The sequence below is a fragment of the Triticum dicoccoides genome, chromosome 6A, assembly GCF_002162155.2.
Source record: "Triticum dicoccoides isolate Atlit2015 ecotype Zavitan chromosome 6A, WEW_v2.0, whole genome shotgun sequence".
Lineage (NCBI taxonomy): Eukaryota > Viridiplantae > Streptophyta > Magnoliopsida > Poales > Poaceae > Triticum > Triticum dicoccoides.
In genome coordinates, this window is record NC_041390.1 from 42,780,855 (window position 1) to 42,795,959 (window position 15,105).

Here is a 15,105-nt window from a genome sequence, read left to right on the forward strand (position 1 = left end):
GCCACCATAGCCTCGGAAAAGATAGTGAAGACTTATTTTTGGGTGGAGATAAGTTACCAACTTGCATCATGTTGCATAAAAAAACTCGAAATCCCCATATACGTAGACAATGATTTGTTCTCTAACTTTAGTGCCACTACTATCAGCGTCAACAAGCTTTAATCTTGCGATTTGAGTTGTCTCGCTAAGGTTTGGTTTGTAATATAGAATTAAGATTTTGACCAATCTATAGGCATTTTTATTGTTATTTTTTATGTAGGAAGGTGCACTATTCATATGTATTTCTCATGTTATATCCATATTTTATTTCATATATTTTTTATTTGCACATGTATTTGTGTTACAATCTTCATGTTTTCATTTAGTATTTAAAAGAGATCTAAAATCTTGTTGATCATACAAAGATAGAGGTTGTGGTGCACAGATAGTACTCTTCAAATCCAAGGTAAGATATCCAACTAATCTTTCCTAATTAGGTTCCACACAAATTAGTCATACGAGTAGCAATCATGGTCCCGCATTTTGGTTTGGAAAGAGTCCAGACACTAATGAAATGATTGAAAGTTAAAAAAGGGTATTTAGTTTCGCTAGTATGGAAAATTGCACTTGAAATTGTCTAAATCCAATTACAGTTTGAAAAAAAAATTGAGATCACATTTGGCTCCAGTTAATGTGCCACTCAAATATTTTGATGGAAGTCTAATTATTTTGGCATGTACAACAATGACTAAATTTCCTAAATTTTGAGGAAAGATTATTTTTTATGTTATATGTATAAGGACTAATGGTCGATACCTACCATCTCCATTATGTTTATTTCCACCTTTCAATAAATTTAAGTGTGCAGTAGAATTGTTTTTCACCTTTCTCCCCTTCGAGAGGTTTGATTAAAATGTTATTGTGAATACCGGCAGAAAAGAAACTGTTGATGCAGATTTGTTACAACACTTATGTCAAAGAATTCAGATCCTTTAGAGTGCTAATTCAGACACCATTAGCACTTGCTAATTGAGGTGAGTGCACACATATCAATACTTACTTCCCATGTTTAGTTACAATTGTTTGGCAGTATACGTCAAAACTCAAAGGGTCTGTATAGAACACATCTAGATGTGACATAGTTATGTCACATCTAACTTGATGTCTACTATGTTTGTGGTCTATTTTTTGTCCCAACTTTTTTTTGGGTTCCTTGTCACTGTGTATTTGTAAGAGTTTAGATGTGGCATCCTTAGAAAACATCTAGATGTGAATTAGAGGCTACATGCTCTTTTTTTCCACTGATTCTATCTCTTACTCCCTGCGAAGTGTTAAAAACGCTATTATATTATGAGACGGAGGAAGTGCGTAATAACAAGTTTGATTAGAGGTAACTAGAAGTAGGGAATGGGAATTTAGAAGACACATGACCTCAAATCCGTCTTACGATTTATGTGTGAGAGTTGATAGTCCACTTGCGTCGTTTTTAGTAACATGGGAGGTGATGAAAATTGGAAGATAGTTGTTTTAATTACATCTTGACGCTCATCATAACTTAAGTTATCATGTTTTTAAGTACTATAATATTTTACTAATTCTTAATACTAACCAAACAAGGAGTACGCTCAACTCAAAACAAAAAAACAAGGAGCAAGCTTCACCCTTAATTTCCTACATCCAATGTCAAATTGTAATACCACTCCGTATCCTAAGCACCCATGCCCACTTTCCCAACTAGGACTATGTGTATTCGTCTGAAAATTTATTTTGGGTAACTCGATTTTTGAGGCCATTAGATTAAGATCCAATAGTCGAGAGTGGACGTTTGGCTCCCGGGAGCCATGGAGGCCTTTTCTTGAAAACAAATCAAAATTCAAACTTTTCGGTTTCAAAAAAATCTGAAAAAAATTGTGCAAGTAAACAAGTATGTTATGTCTATGTGTGTAAGATTTCAGAATGAAAAACATTGAAATGTGATCTGTACAAAAAAGATAAATTCATGGCCTGAAAGGATGAATAGTATCATGTGTTAAAAAGCCCCAGATTTGTCTTTTTTTGCACAGCCCTCATTTCAACTTATTTTGCCCTGAAAATTTACACACATGTGTGTTATGCCTTCATGTATATGTTTTTTTCAGGTTTTTTTAAAAATGTAGAAAATATGAAATTCGACAAAATTCAAAATTTTCAAAACCGAGTTCCATGGAGCTCGGCCTCCAAAGACAATATCCGCCAATAGTGATCCTTCTTTCTTTTTCCTCCTTCAACCATTACTTCTCTCACAAAATCGACTTATCCAAATTATAAATTTAGTCAACTTACATATAGCTTTTGTGAACTCAAACGCGTTGTAAGTGTGCAGTAGGTTGCTACAAATCCCATTTCCCTTAATTTGTGTAAACATAATGTTAGAGCTCAAAGGGTCAGTACTCAGTAGGAAGGCTACATGGTGAGATGATCGGGAAACTTGTTGGTGGAGCCTAGGACCCTGCCGCCGACGTCGGGGAAGAACTCGTGCCCCGTCAGCGGCCACACGCTGCCGTCGTGGTCCACCTCCACCGGATACTTCATCAGGTGCCCCTGCATCGTCTCCACCACCTCCCCCTCGTCCGTGTACCTGTCCCAGTTCTCCCGGGCCACCTGATTCACCAGCCTCACGCACTCCGGCGACTCCGGCGCCTTCAGCACCTCAGCCAGCCCGCCCAGGTGCTCCTCCCACAGCGACATCCTGTACCGGTGCACCTGCCCGCGCGGCCGCCGGCCGGTGTGATGCGGCTGGTGCGCGCCGACGGCGATCTCGGTGTCGCGGGAGCCGGAGAGGGAGCGCTGGTTGACGTTCGCGGAGCCGAGGAGCACGTACTCGTCGTCCACGACCATCCCCTTGGAGTGCACGTACACCATGAACCGTCCGTGCCTCCGCGCCAGCGCCGCCGGGCTCGTCCCCGTCTCCGCCGCCCGTCCGTACAGATCCGCCGGTGCCTGTTCGCGGTTGCCGAGGCAGTAGAAGTTGAGGTAGTCCTGCGGGTGCGCTCTGCCGCTGGCCCCGGCCTCCACGATCGCCGACGTGACGACCTCGTACATCGCCTGCATCGTCTTCCCCTGCCAGAAGAGGGCCTCCTGCGTCGGCGCCGACCCAGGCGGCCCCTCCGCCGCCGGCCACATCGGCAGCACCACGTACGCCGCGAAGTCCTCCCCGGCCCTGATCTTGCTCGCCGCCTTCAGCGCGATCTCCATCGGCACCAGGTTGCCGGCGCCCGGGTGCCGGAACGGCGCCGGCCACGCGTACGACGACCCCAGGAAGCGCTCGGTCTCGAGGTACACGAACCGGTCGGCGGCGCGGATCGCCGCCACGTACGCCGCGTGGATGCTCTGCTCCACGGCCAGGCTCTTGTCGCAGAGCAGGTGCCGCGCCTCCATCTCCTCCGTCTCCCAGGAGCGCGGGAACCCCTTCACCGACCCGGCGTCCACCGACCGGAACACCTGCGCGTGCCAGCACCGGGGGTCATCCTCCGGCAGGACGCGCAGGGCGTCATCTTCGCCGTCGGCGACGACCGGGCTGAGGATCCAGGGGATGCGCTGGAGCTTCAGCAGGGCATCGTCCTTCCCGTGCTTGGACGCCTTCAAGTGCCTGGCCGTCGCCCTCCGCCACCGCTGCTCGAAGTTCTTGAGGACGTCGTACGCGGCGGCGCCGTCGAGGCGGCAGTGCATGTCGTGCCACGGCAGACGGGGCCCGTTCTCCCCGGCGGCGTCGCCGAGCGTGGGGTTGTGGATGTCCCCCCGGAAGACGGTGTCGAGGTCCCCGAAGAGCCGGTGGGCCGGGGTGTCGTATCGGCCAGCGGCGAGGTCGAGGCCGCCCAGAAAAGCCGTGATCCGGCGGGTGGCCTCGGACGCCGGCGTGTCGACGAGGATGCTCTTCTGGTTGTGCGCGTACGGCGTGCCCACCACCTGCACGCTGGACAGGCATCGCACTGATCAGCTCATGCATCTAGTTCCAAATTGAGAAAAGTTATATAACACTCTTTTAAATGTTGTTTTTTTATTTAACACTGATTCCTAGGATGAGGATTTGTGGCACGCAAGTGCGAGGGCACTCAAGTGCCAGCCTTTTATTTTGGCTTCCAATTTTCAAAGTTCTATATCTTTTAAATGTTCCTCGTGACCAGTGCTTTGAAATAAGATAATTTTGAATAGATTTTGATTACTTTAAAAAAATTAAGTTTCGATTGTTGAAACTTAGTACAAGTGTAAAAAAATGTGTCTACGATTGACAGAAAAAATTGCTTAAAAATATATCTCAGAAACTTGTTGAAACTTTGCATTTTTAGATGAAAAAATCGTAATTTCCATCGTTCAAACCTAAATCTTTTTGAGGGATTTTCTTTTTTAATGTGCCCTCATGCGAGATTCAACTACTTCGCGAATCGCGAGGCAGGTCGAGTGCGCGACAAGGCTTGACAGGTTAGTGCCCCCGCACTTAGGTGCCCCTGCGAATTTCCGCTGATTTCCCCCTCCTTATATAACATTAACTCTAAAATTTGTGCCTTCTATAACACTTCCATCACTTCTGTTAGCATATATCGTTTAGTTTGCTTGTCAGTTTTTTAAGGCAGAGAAAATTGCCCCTGCCTATCACACAAACCGTCTCTGATTTTCTTTCGGTTTTCCCCCATGTCTTCCCACACCTAGCGAGCGATGGCGGCACAACGGTGGCAGCGGGGACTCGCGAGACACAGGAGAGATTAAGGGCGGCGACATTGCTGGGTAAGATAGTGCCGCGGAGGTCGGCCATGGAGGGGCTGGAGATGGTAGCCATGGAGGGACTGCAGATGCGCCGGACGACGAGGTACAACTGTGGACTAGGAGTCAGTTCTCAACCATTTGTAAGGTGGACTATGTAACCAACAACCTGAGAGAGTGATTCAATAAATGGATTAAGCACCACAAGACTTTGAACTTGGACGACTTAATGGGCAAGCTTAGGTAGATGATTATGATCATGTGGAATCGAAGGAGAAAAGTAGCAAAAAAAGTTAGTTGGTTTAATTTTGCCCCACATAATTAATAAGTTGAATGCAAATAGTAGAGTTAAAGTTGGAGGTGGTAGAATGCTCGGAAGAAGTTGCTGAAGTTACTCAATTGGGAGGCATCAGATTTAGGTTTGTCGTCAACTTGCATAGCACTACATGTTCTTGCATACAATGGCAAATTGCCGGCCTTTCTTGCAAACATGCTCTAGCATTCATCACATCACTTGTCAATGCACATGTATAGAATTATGTGGACTTAGATTACTCCACTGACATGTTTATACCAGCTTATGACCAACTAATCCCTGCTATTTGTTCATTTTTGGGGTAATACGCAAACCATGTGTTTGGTTTTTTTTTTCTAATTATGCAACTGCAATGTATACAAATTAGTTTATCTTTTTTAAATGATATTTTCAAACATATAGCTCGAATAAATATATACGTCAAGGCTCCATGAACAATTAATGTACTAAAAATAAAGGTAGTGGAAATGACACAAAGCTAAACTGAGGATGATGAAAATTTTATGAATTTTTTTGAGGCATTTGGTACGATAAGATTATACGGGACTTGTGAACTTAAAGGATTTAATTTGCACATTTACCTAAATTTTGACCAATGTCCGAAGAAACCATCAGGTAGTTAATAATAAATCACACAAACCAAAAAACATTACAAATATAAGAGAAAATATGGTATCTTAGCTTGCCTTTTGCTTGGCCATATCGACTTTGCTTCTAGGGTAGCGATGCGAGAGTACACAAATCACAGATGACTGTTTGAAAAACTTCTTCGTGTCTTCGCCACTAGTTTGCATCATGCCTCCCTAATAAAATAGCAAATAAAAAACACAACATAAGAATACACCTATATGTTTTCTTCTTCATTCACACGTTTAGTGATGTATACGAGCCTCAAATTCTAGATATTGAGTTCTTCCACTAAGGTTTTTCTCGTGTCAGAGAATTTTCATATTGCATCTTTGGTATTCATATTGATACTAGGAATTTCAACATCGTATTCAAGAGAAGCATGCTATATCCAAACTTCAATTTATACTTTTATTCACATGGGCATTTATCAATAAATTGTCAATATTCTCTTCCATGATGTTTAGACTCAGTTGCCAAATTGTGATGTCTTGTGCTTTGTTTTATGACAAAATATCGTGTGAAAACCAAGTTTCAATGAAAACTTTGTGGAAACCATGTTTGAAAGTTTCAAAAATTCTAAAAAAATGCATTATGTTAAGAGAGTGGTGTTATACTGACATGTGAAATTCCAAGTTCAAACACAAAACAGTTTACACGCTACAATAAAAACGATTTATGTTAAGAGACATTTCTTGTTCGGCACTATTCAATGCTGATTTTTTTTGCACCTCATTATCAAATTTGTGTTTCAACTTGGAAGTTCACATGCTAATAGAACATCATGTTGTTAACATGTCGTATTTTCTATTAGATTTGCTCAAAACTTCAAAACATACTTTTGCACGTGGTTTCCATCGGTTTCCACCGAAGCTTGACTTTCACATGATATTATCTTGTTTTATAACCTCACGTAGAAAAATAGGACAAATATAAACAGAAAAACCAAACAAACACAAAAGAGGGCAAAAATCTAGTAAGGCAAACAGGATTATCATAAATCACCGTAATGACAACTCAACCTTGCCTTAAATGCTCGCTAAAGCATACAAAGACCAATGCAATAGTACATGGACTTACTGGTTCAAATTCCTTTTTGTGTGTGGGAACTTCTGGTTCCAATCCAAATGCGATATATTCAATTGGTTTTACCCAATCATGTATTTTGGACACAAATTTATATATATATATATATATATATATATATATGAATTTTGATAAAAATTGGCAAAAGTTGGAATTTGGCCCCAATTCATTTCTAACTGAGATAACCTGATCGAACTGCAAATATGTTGGCACGTACTGAACTCGCTGAAATTTGCTAAATTTTGACGAAATTCCATTGGAATCGCCAATTACGCACTAGCATGCTGATCTTACCGTGTTTAGGAAGAAGCTGGGGTGCAGGGGAGTGTCGTGATGGTCAGAGACGAGGAGGCAGACGCGTACGCCCTCCTGCGACTTGTACTTGAGCAGATCCCCCAGCGCCATCTTCTCCACCTCCACGCCGGCCAGCGCCCTCACCTCCGCCGCCTTCTCCGCCATCTCCGGCGACATCTCCTCCCGCAGCAGCCGCACCCTCGCGCCCACCGCCCACCCCGCCACGTACACCAGCTTCTGCGCCCCCAGCACCGCCATGCACACGTCCTCCCAGCACCGCCCGCGCTCGTACGAGCACGGCGCCCCCACCGCCACGTGCGCGTCCTGGTACAGCTTCAGCTCGCACCCGTGCCGCGCCGGGAAGTACGCCGGCACGCCGCCGAAGCGGTGGCGCCGCCGGGAGGACGACGACGATGCGGGGGTGAAGGTGAGGGAGACGCGGATGGCGGAGTTGGGTTTCGGCGGGCCGCGGCCGTCCGGGCGGAGCAGCGGGAGCCAGGCGTCCGCGATGGGCTTGCCGTCGAGGAGGGTTGCGGCCGGGAGGGTGGCGAAGCCGATGAGGTCGGAGCCGAAGGGGTCGGAGTCCCTGACCTGGAGGACGAGGCGGGAGGCCTCGTGCGCGAGGGGGATGCGTATGCGCGCCGACCAGTCCGGGGCCTCGGAGTTGCGGACGACGTAGGTGCGCGCGAGCGTGGTGTCCGGGCCGTCCGGCCCCGACACGGCGACGACGGCGTAGGGGTCGGAGGTCGGGACGATGCTGTGGCGGCCGCGAGGCTTTTGGCGGCGGCGGCGGCGGCGGCGGAGGGGGCTGTCGGCGTCGGTGTCGGCGTCGACGTTGCGGCTGGGGAGACGGCGGGGCCGGATGCAGAGCCGGCGGAGGATGGTGGAGAGGACGTCCATGTTGGGGAGGCCGCACGCCTCGTGGATGGTCAGGTCGAGGTCGCCGTGGAGGAGCTCGAGCCGCTCGCCGTCGTCGGCCATGGACGACATGGCCGGCCGGTCCGTCGGCGTGCGTTTGCGCGCGTCCGATCTCCGGGCCGTGCCGTTATGCTCCCGCCACCTTTATGAGCTAATTAGCAGGCGTTGCAAGAGACTGACAGGTGGGGCAAACGAGGAAACAGCGTGGACCTGAGAGGTCAGGTGGGCCCCTGAGATGCGATTCTTGGCTTGGCTCGAGGCTGATGCTTGTGCTGCTCCTCTACTCAACGTCCCCCTCCTTTTCCGTTTTCTCTCGTTTCTTTTCGAGTTTAGGATGATGTACACGCCATGATACAAATATATTAAATAGAGTACGTAATATACTTTTCTTTACGGGGTTGTATGTAATATACTTCTTCATGAAAAAACATTTAAATCAACCTTTGGACCTTTAACATTGGAAAAGTAGTGTTTCTTTTGTTTTCATTTTCTTTGCTACAATTTTTATCGACCCACCTCGGTCTCTGTTGAGGGGGCCACAAGCAACAAGAGGTGCGAAAGGCAGCCACAACAGGAGGCACGAGAGAGGTCACCGAAGACGAAGAAGGGTAGCAACAATGGCGACTAACTTAGTCGGCGGAAAGTCTTTTTATTTTGGATTTTAGCATTGGTGCAATGATTTATTTTCTGATAAGAAAAAAATACTAATACTAAGAAGATATCAATTACACCTAGCTCTCTATAACAACACGATATGAAGAGCTATTCAAAACATCGAGGATTCACACAACAAAATAATTAGAAATATATAAGGAAAGAGAAATGGTGACACACACCAAGCAGGCACATCAACCAAACCATGACAATACCAGGAATACAAGTCTCCTATAGAAGCATCTCCAAGAAGGGAATGATGTGCCAAAGCTGTTGTTCCCAAATCCAATCAGCAAAGGTCGGAACATGGGTTTTCACTGAATTATGATCACCATTTATCTTCTCGCAGATGGTACAATAGAGCTACCCCACCAAAAAAGTACAATAGAGCTATAGTTGGTGTATCATCTAACTTGCCGGAGACTGGGTTATGCTACCTATCATGCTCAGTGCAATGCAAGGCTGGTCAGCAGGCACCTGCAATATCAGACATGCACCAATATCAACTTCAGCTCAAGAGCATCATATAAGACACCAAGGAGGGAAGCATATATGTTGATGAGCTTACAAAGTGTCCGGCTCGAAGGATCCAGTAGAAATGCAAGTTCTTGTAGGATCTGACGAAGGCCTGGGTGACCTTGGAGGACCCACAGTACAGGGGTTGCCTTGGCAGGCTTGTGAAGTTCTTTAGCCCCTCCCATCTGAAAGTACAAAAGCGTGATTAGAGGGCTCACACCTATCTGAACGACGAGGTGAAGCGTGACAGAGGAATTGAGGGCCTCACTTGAGCTTCTGCACCCATGCTTCTGCGCCGATCGTCGAGCAGATCACATCAAGCTTCACAAGAATAAATTTGTTGGACTTCTAGTACTATAAATAGAGACTTACATAAATTACGCCCATTCATGAAATGCTATTCATTTGGAAATAGCTGGGTACAGAATGTGGACCGTGGGAGTGGTTGTCTCTAAACTGAAAGACGAAAGTTCATGTGAACATTTTATTCAGAAAAAAAATTCATCTCAAATTCAGGAGCCGTTTCTTACTCAAAATGCTTCCATTGCTAATCTGGTACCTTCGTCCAATCGACAGTACATCGACCATTCGTAGCAATCAACCATTTGCTTCACACCGAAGATGAAATCAAGTCGTTTTTAGTGTCTTGGTTACAAGTTGGCCAGTTTCCATTTGTAAATTGCATGGTGACACCATTTCTCTTTCTAAATTGGAAGTAATATTTCAAGAAAATTTCACGGTGATTTGATTTGTAATTTGACTAAATGTTCTTTCATTACTCCTATTAATAAACTTCATGAACAATCAACAAATATATATGTACTAACATTACGCCTATAATAATTCACAAGCACACAAAAAAATGTCAAGGTTTTTATAGGTACTATTTGCCAGAGACATTAAGCAAAAATGAAGAGCAACAGTCACCTGGCCATTGTACACTGTCACATTCACGCCGTAAGACAACAACTCATCAACCTGTGGAAATTGCAGAGAGTTCATCAATTAGTGAAACATCGTCCCTTTCGTCGTAGTTTAACAAAACAAAAGTAAAATGAACAAATATTTGTCGGTCGGTCTGGAGCCAGGCTCACTTGCCTCGTCTATCCTAGGCTTCATGAAGTCATTGACCAGCGCGTTGTAGACCAGCTCAGATATCCCTTGCCACGTGAGGTTACTGGGGATGATTTTGAGCTTCTCCTTGATGACCCCGTTCATGATGCCGCTTAAGGTGTTGGGGCTAGATGTAGCCTCCTTGCGGCTGAGGTACGTCGAGTACTTCATTGTCTGGGCATTGCTCGCCGCCGCCACCGATGACGAAGAGGCCGCTGACACCGGGTCCATGCCGGCTTCAAGCAAGAAGTTATAGGTGTCCTACAAAGGGGAAAACAAAACCCCCTAAGGTTTTCAAAGAAGTTGAAAGCCACACTAAGCTAGTTGAAAGCTACACTAAGTTAGTTGAAAGCTAGTTCACACTTACAACGCTGGCGCTCTTCGACTCGATAAACAAAAGCAAGTCCGTCCATGACTTCCACGCGGCGGCGAACTGCCCCGCAGCGATCTGCTCCTTCACGGTCGCCGCCATCCTGGTCAGAGTTTGCGCGCGCATGCATGCATGTGATCGGTGAGTCCGAATATATGTTTCCTTTTTTTGCCGTGTTAAGCAAGAAGGCAGGAAGGTAGGCATGGTAGCTCGAATGTTACCCTTTGGCGGCGTCGCCGGCGTTGTCGTCCAGCCTCGACACGTCCAGCAGCAGCGGCGCGTAGGAGAGCTGCTCCGATCCATCCATCCAAAAGAGCGCTCTTATTAATCTTAACAACGCATTATGCTACGCGATGAGATCAAATAGAAATCCAAGAAACCATTTCGCTCACCGCGAAGTCCTCCGGCGAGATGAAGCTGTCACCGAGCGCGACGCCGGCGAGCGTGAGGTTGAGCTCGCCGGCGCGGATGGCCCGGACGGCGGAGACGCCGAGCGTGACAGCGTACTTGCCGCCATAGGACTCGGCGACGAGGAACAGCGGGCTGCCCTCCCGCAGGGCGGGCACCTCCGTGGCTAGCGCCCTGAGGAGCGCCGTGGCGTCCGCGGCCGCCTGCCAGTCGCTGGTCACCAGCTCGCTGGCGTTCTCCACGTAGCTGTACCCGACGCCCACGGGGTTGTCCTGCCATTGCCATGCATCGAGCCAGCCATCAACACAGGGAACACGTTCCGACTCGACTGGTCAGGTCAGGAAGAACAAATATGGAGAGGAGTTTCGAGCTCTGGCTGACCACGAAGATGAGGTCGGCCTTCTGCAGCCAGGTGGAGTTGCGGGGGTTGAGGTCGACGTCCAGCGGCCCGACCTCCAGGAAGTTGCCGATCCCGACGCCGGACGCTCCCTGCTCGACGGAGAGACATCGACGGTGAGCTTTCGGTGGTACGGTGGGCAGCCATGGCTCCGGCATAGGTACGTAAGTAAGAAGAGAAGAGAAGATGATGGTGTACCGGGCCGCCCTGCAGCCAGAGGACGGTGGGCCATGGTTTTGACGGCGTGGACACCCTCTCCGGGCTCTTGTAGTACCACCAGAAGAGGTGAGCCTCTGCAACACACACCAAAAACCAAAAGCAGCCTCAGACTCTCGCGCCAACGAAACGATGACCAGACCAGCGTATATAGGGAACGGAGCACGTGGATTACTTGGCCGGACTTCGACGTATCCCCAGAGCTCGCTGCCGTCGGTGGCGCCGGCGGTGACGGACGCGGAGGAGCCAGCCCGGAGCAGAGACAGGCAGCAGAGGCTGAGCAGCAGGAGAGAGGACAGAGCGACGGGGCGGCAGTACTTGCCCATCTTCCAAGTGGCGCGTTATGCGCGGACTTGCACGGACTGTGGTCTGTGGTGGGCGTGCGTCTAGTAACAAGCGTTACGCGCCTAAAATAGGTGCCGCCATTGTGCGACATAGGCTGCGCATAAACAATTGCTTCGTCGGGAGTTCTAATGCGGCGGCTAGCCAGCAGCATCAGTCGTAACGACGTCCGGTCGACCACAATTACGCCGGCAATTTCACCCCGCTCCAAGGCGGCTTGGTCAGAGCTGCTGGCTACCACGACAGTGATCCCATGCATCTCTCGCCGGCCGCGCTTCAAACGAGGATGCACGTAGACGTAGCCATGCTTCAGCCTGTTAAACCAGAATATTGGGCAACTGCTCGACACCCAAGGGGGTGCGGCTATCTCATTATATATAAGTACCAAAGGGTACAAGTACAAGGTGTATACACAAGTCTACGTATAAACAAGTCTACGTATACATATACAGTTTAACACCCTCCCTCAATCTTAACTGTGGCCTGAAGTACAAACTAAGTTAAGATTGCGCCTGCAGCCTACAAACTGTGGTTGTGGGAGAGGCTTCGTGAAGATGTCAGCAAATTGATCTTTTGATGAGATGAACTTGATGCTAAGCAGCTTCTGTGCAACACGCTCTCGAACGAAGTGATAGTCAACCTCAATGTGTTTCGTCCGAGCATGAAACACTGGATTAGATGACAAGTACGTAGCACCAATGTTATCACACCAAAGCACTGGAGAAGGAGCCGAAGGGAACAAAGACTGAACCCAAATGATCTCAGCCGTCGCATCAGCAACTGCTTTGTACTCAGCTTCAGTACTGCTGTGAGACACCGTAGCCTGCTTGCGAGCATTCCAAGCGATCAGGTTAGAGCCAAGAAACACTGCATACCCCCCCTGGATCGCCGGTCATCAGGACTACCAGCCCAGTCTGCATCTAAAAAGGCTGAGATCTCATAAGACGGCGCAGGTTGGAGGAGCAAACCATAGGACGCAGTGAGACAGATATAACGCAGGATGCGCTTCACAGCTGACCAATGAGATGTCTTGGGTGCATGAAGAAACTGACAGACACGATTGACTGCATAAGAGACATCTGGTCTGGTGATAGTAAGATACTGCAGGCCTCCATCAAGACTGCGGTACTCAGTGGCATCATCAGGTGAGAGAGGGTCTCCATCAAGAGCAGACAACCGATCAGTGGCAGACATCGGAGTACTGGCAGGTTTACACTTCAACATACCAGCACGACGCAACAAATCCAGAGAATACTTCTTCTGAGTAAGAGTTACTCCAGCAGAAGAACGTGAAACCTCCAGACCCAGGAAGAAGTGCAGAGCACCTAGATCCTTGACAGCAAAATCACCACTCAACGCAACCACAAGACGATCTGCTGCAACATCTGAGGAACTGATGAGGATAATATCATCAACATAGACCAGTAAGTACATCGTAACCTCAGGACGCTGAAGAAGAAACAGCGATGTGTCAGCAGTGGAGGGAATAAACCCAAGTGCCCTCAAAACCGAGCCAAGTCGTGCGTGCCAGGCACGAGGAGCCTGCTTAAGCCCATAGAGCGCCTTAAAAAGACGACAGAGATGATGAGGACGTGCAGGATCCACAAACCCTGGCGGCTGACGCATATAGACCTCCTCCTCCAGGACTCCATGCAAGAAAGCGTTCTGCACATCAAGCTGACGGAGAAACCATCCGCGAGTAATAGCAAGGGACAACAGCAAGCGAATGGTAGTGGGCTTGATAACTGGACTAAACGTGTCTTCATAATCAAGACCATACCTCTGTTTGAAGCCCTTAGCCACTAGCCTTGCTTTGTAACGCTCGATGGAGCCATCAGCATGTCTCTTAACTTTAAACACCCACTTAGAATCAATGATATTGACCCCAGATACGGGGGGAACAAGCTGCCAGGTGTCATTCTTCAGCAACGCTTGAAACTCCTGTTCCATCGCAGCACGCCAGTGAGGAATGCCAAGTGCAGCCTGAAAATGGCGAGGCTCAGCAGTGGGATCCTCAGCAGCATGAGCCATTCACGCGGCGAGCCACACTACAGTCCCATCGGTACGGATCTTGGGCTGAGAAACACCAGTCTGGCTGCGTGTGCGAGGTCGAGGAGCAGCAGTTTGTGGTTGCGGCGTCGGGCTTGATGCAGGAGATGACAGGGGCGAGGCCGAGTCGCCCAGGCTCACGCCAGAGCCATCTGGCGCTGGAGAGGCGGGTGGTGTGTGGCCCGGCGAGGCCGGCCCATCAAGCGCCGAAGTTCCTGGGCCAGGAGAGGAAGTGGCCGGCCCAAGAGACACCACCTGCGAAGCGGGCTCAGGCGACGCCCGTATGGCGGGCAAGGGCGATGCCCGTGAGGCGGCCACAGGCGAGGGCAATGCCTGCGGGGCGGGCGAGGGCGACGCCCGCGAGGCGGCTGCGGGTGCAGCTCCCGCGGGTTGCTGGGTGCTGCCCGGTATGCATGCCCCATGCACGCGATCATCCCCCGGATTCGGAGCGTGCGTCGATGCCTGTTCCTCAAGGAGCTCAAGACGAGCACCACGTCCAATACCTGCAGCATGGTTAGGAAGCAACACAGGAGCATTTGCAACATCCACAAATTGATCAGGCGTAGGTGTGGTAGAAGAAACGTCTGGCATAGATGTGTTCGGAAGTGCGCGAAAGGGAAACACATTCTCATCAAATACAACGTCATGAGAAATGCAGACGCGATTTGGTAGGAACATGCAGGCATTTGTACCCTTTGTGAAGGGAACTATACCCAAGAAAAACACACTTTTTCGACCGAAACTCTAGCTTATGTTTGTTATACGGACGCAAATGAGGCCAACATGCACACCCGAAGACTTTGAGAAAGGTGTAATCTGGGATTTCATTAAGCAAGAGTTCAAGCGGAGTTTTCATATTCAGTAGTCGTGAGGGCAGCCTATTGATCAAAAAACAGGCAGTGGAGAAAGCATCACTCCAGAACCTAAAAGGTACGGAGGCATGAGCTAATAAAGTAATGCCAGTTTCTACAAGATGATGATGCTTACGTTCAGCAGTCTCATTCTGCTGATGTGTATGAGGACAAGACACACGATGAGCAATCCCAAGTTTGTTAAAAAACAAGTTGAGGTTGTGATATTCAC

At 48.4% G+C, this 15,105-nt stretch overlaps 2 protein-coding genes across 2 annotated transcripts; both read right to left on the reverse strand.

The window, feature by feature from the left end:
- Positions 1 to 2,255: 2,255 nt before the first annotated feature.
- On the reverse strand, positions 2,256 to 8,021 carry LOC119318954 (phospholipase D delta-like). The gene is made up of 3 exons (XM_037593497.1): positions 7,040 to 8,021; positions 5,719 to 5,835; positions 2,256 to 3,924 (listed from the first exon to the last, which is right to left on the reverse strand). Exons 1-3 carry the CDS (start codon positions 8,018 to 8,020, stop codon positions 2,422 to 2,424), a joined length of 2,601 nt encoding a protein of 866 aa, XP_037449394.1. The 5' UTR covers position 8,021; the 3' UTR covers positions 2,256 to 2,421.
- Positions 8,022 to 9,019: 998 nt separating this feature from the next.
- Positions 9,020 to 11,957, reverse strand: LOC119315600 (serine carboxypeptidase-like 51). The gene is made up of 11 exons (XM_037590157.1): positions 11,807 to 11,957; positions 11,614 to 11,708; positions 11,400 to 11,507; positions 11,003 to 11,290; positions 10,832 to 10,899; positions 10,608 to 10,713; positions 10,226 to 10,501; positions 10,055 to 10,105; positions 9,396 to 9,448; positions 9,180 to 9,312; positions 9,020 to 9,088 (listed from the first exon to the last, which is right to left on the reverse strand). Exons 1-11 carry the CDS (start codon positions 11,955 to 11,957, stop codon positions 9,020 to 9,022), a joined length of 1,398 nt encoding a protein of 465 aa, XP_037446054.1.
- Between the last annotated feature and the right edge of the window lie 3,148 nt (positions 11,958 to 15,105).

Bases quoted from the DNA above. Each gene is read 5' to 3' on its own strand.
- LOC119318954 (XM_037593497.1), bottom strand. From the start codon at position 8,020: ATGGCCGACGACGGCGAGCGGCTCGAGCTCCTCCACGGCGACCTCGAC. The intron at 5,836-7,039 runs GTAAGATCAGCA...CTATTTTATTAG, and splicing joins CCAGCTTCTTCCTAAACACG to GGAGGCATGATGCAAACTAG. The intron at 3,925-5,718 runs GCAAGCTAAGAT...TCCAGCGTGCAG, and splicing joins TCGATATGGCCAAGCAAAAG to GTGGTGGGCACGCCGTACGC.
- LOC119315600 (XM_037590157.1), bottom strand. From the start codon at position 11,957: ATGGGCAAGTACTGCCGCCCCGTCGCTCTGTCCTCTCTCCTGCTGCTC. The intron at 11,291-11,399 runs GTCAGCCAGAGC...TGGCAATGGCAG, and splicing joins AGGCCGACCTCATCTTCGTG to GACAACCCCGTGGGCGTCGG. The intron at 10,900-11,002 runs GTGAGCGAAATG...GGATCGGAGCAG, and splicing joins TCTCGCCGGAGGACTTCGCG to CTCTCCTACGCGCCGCTGCT.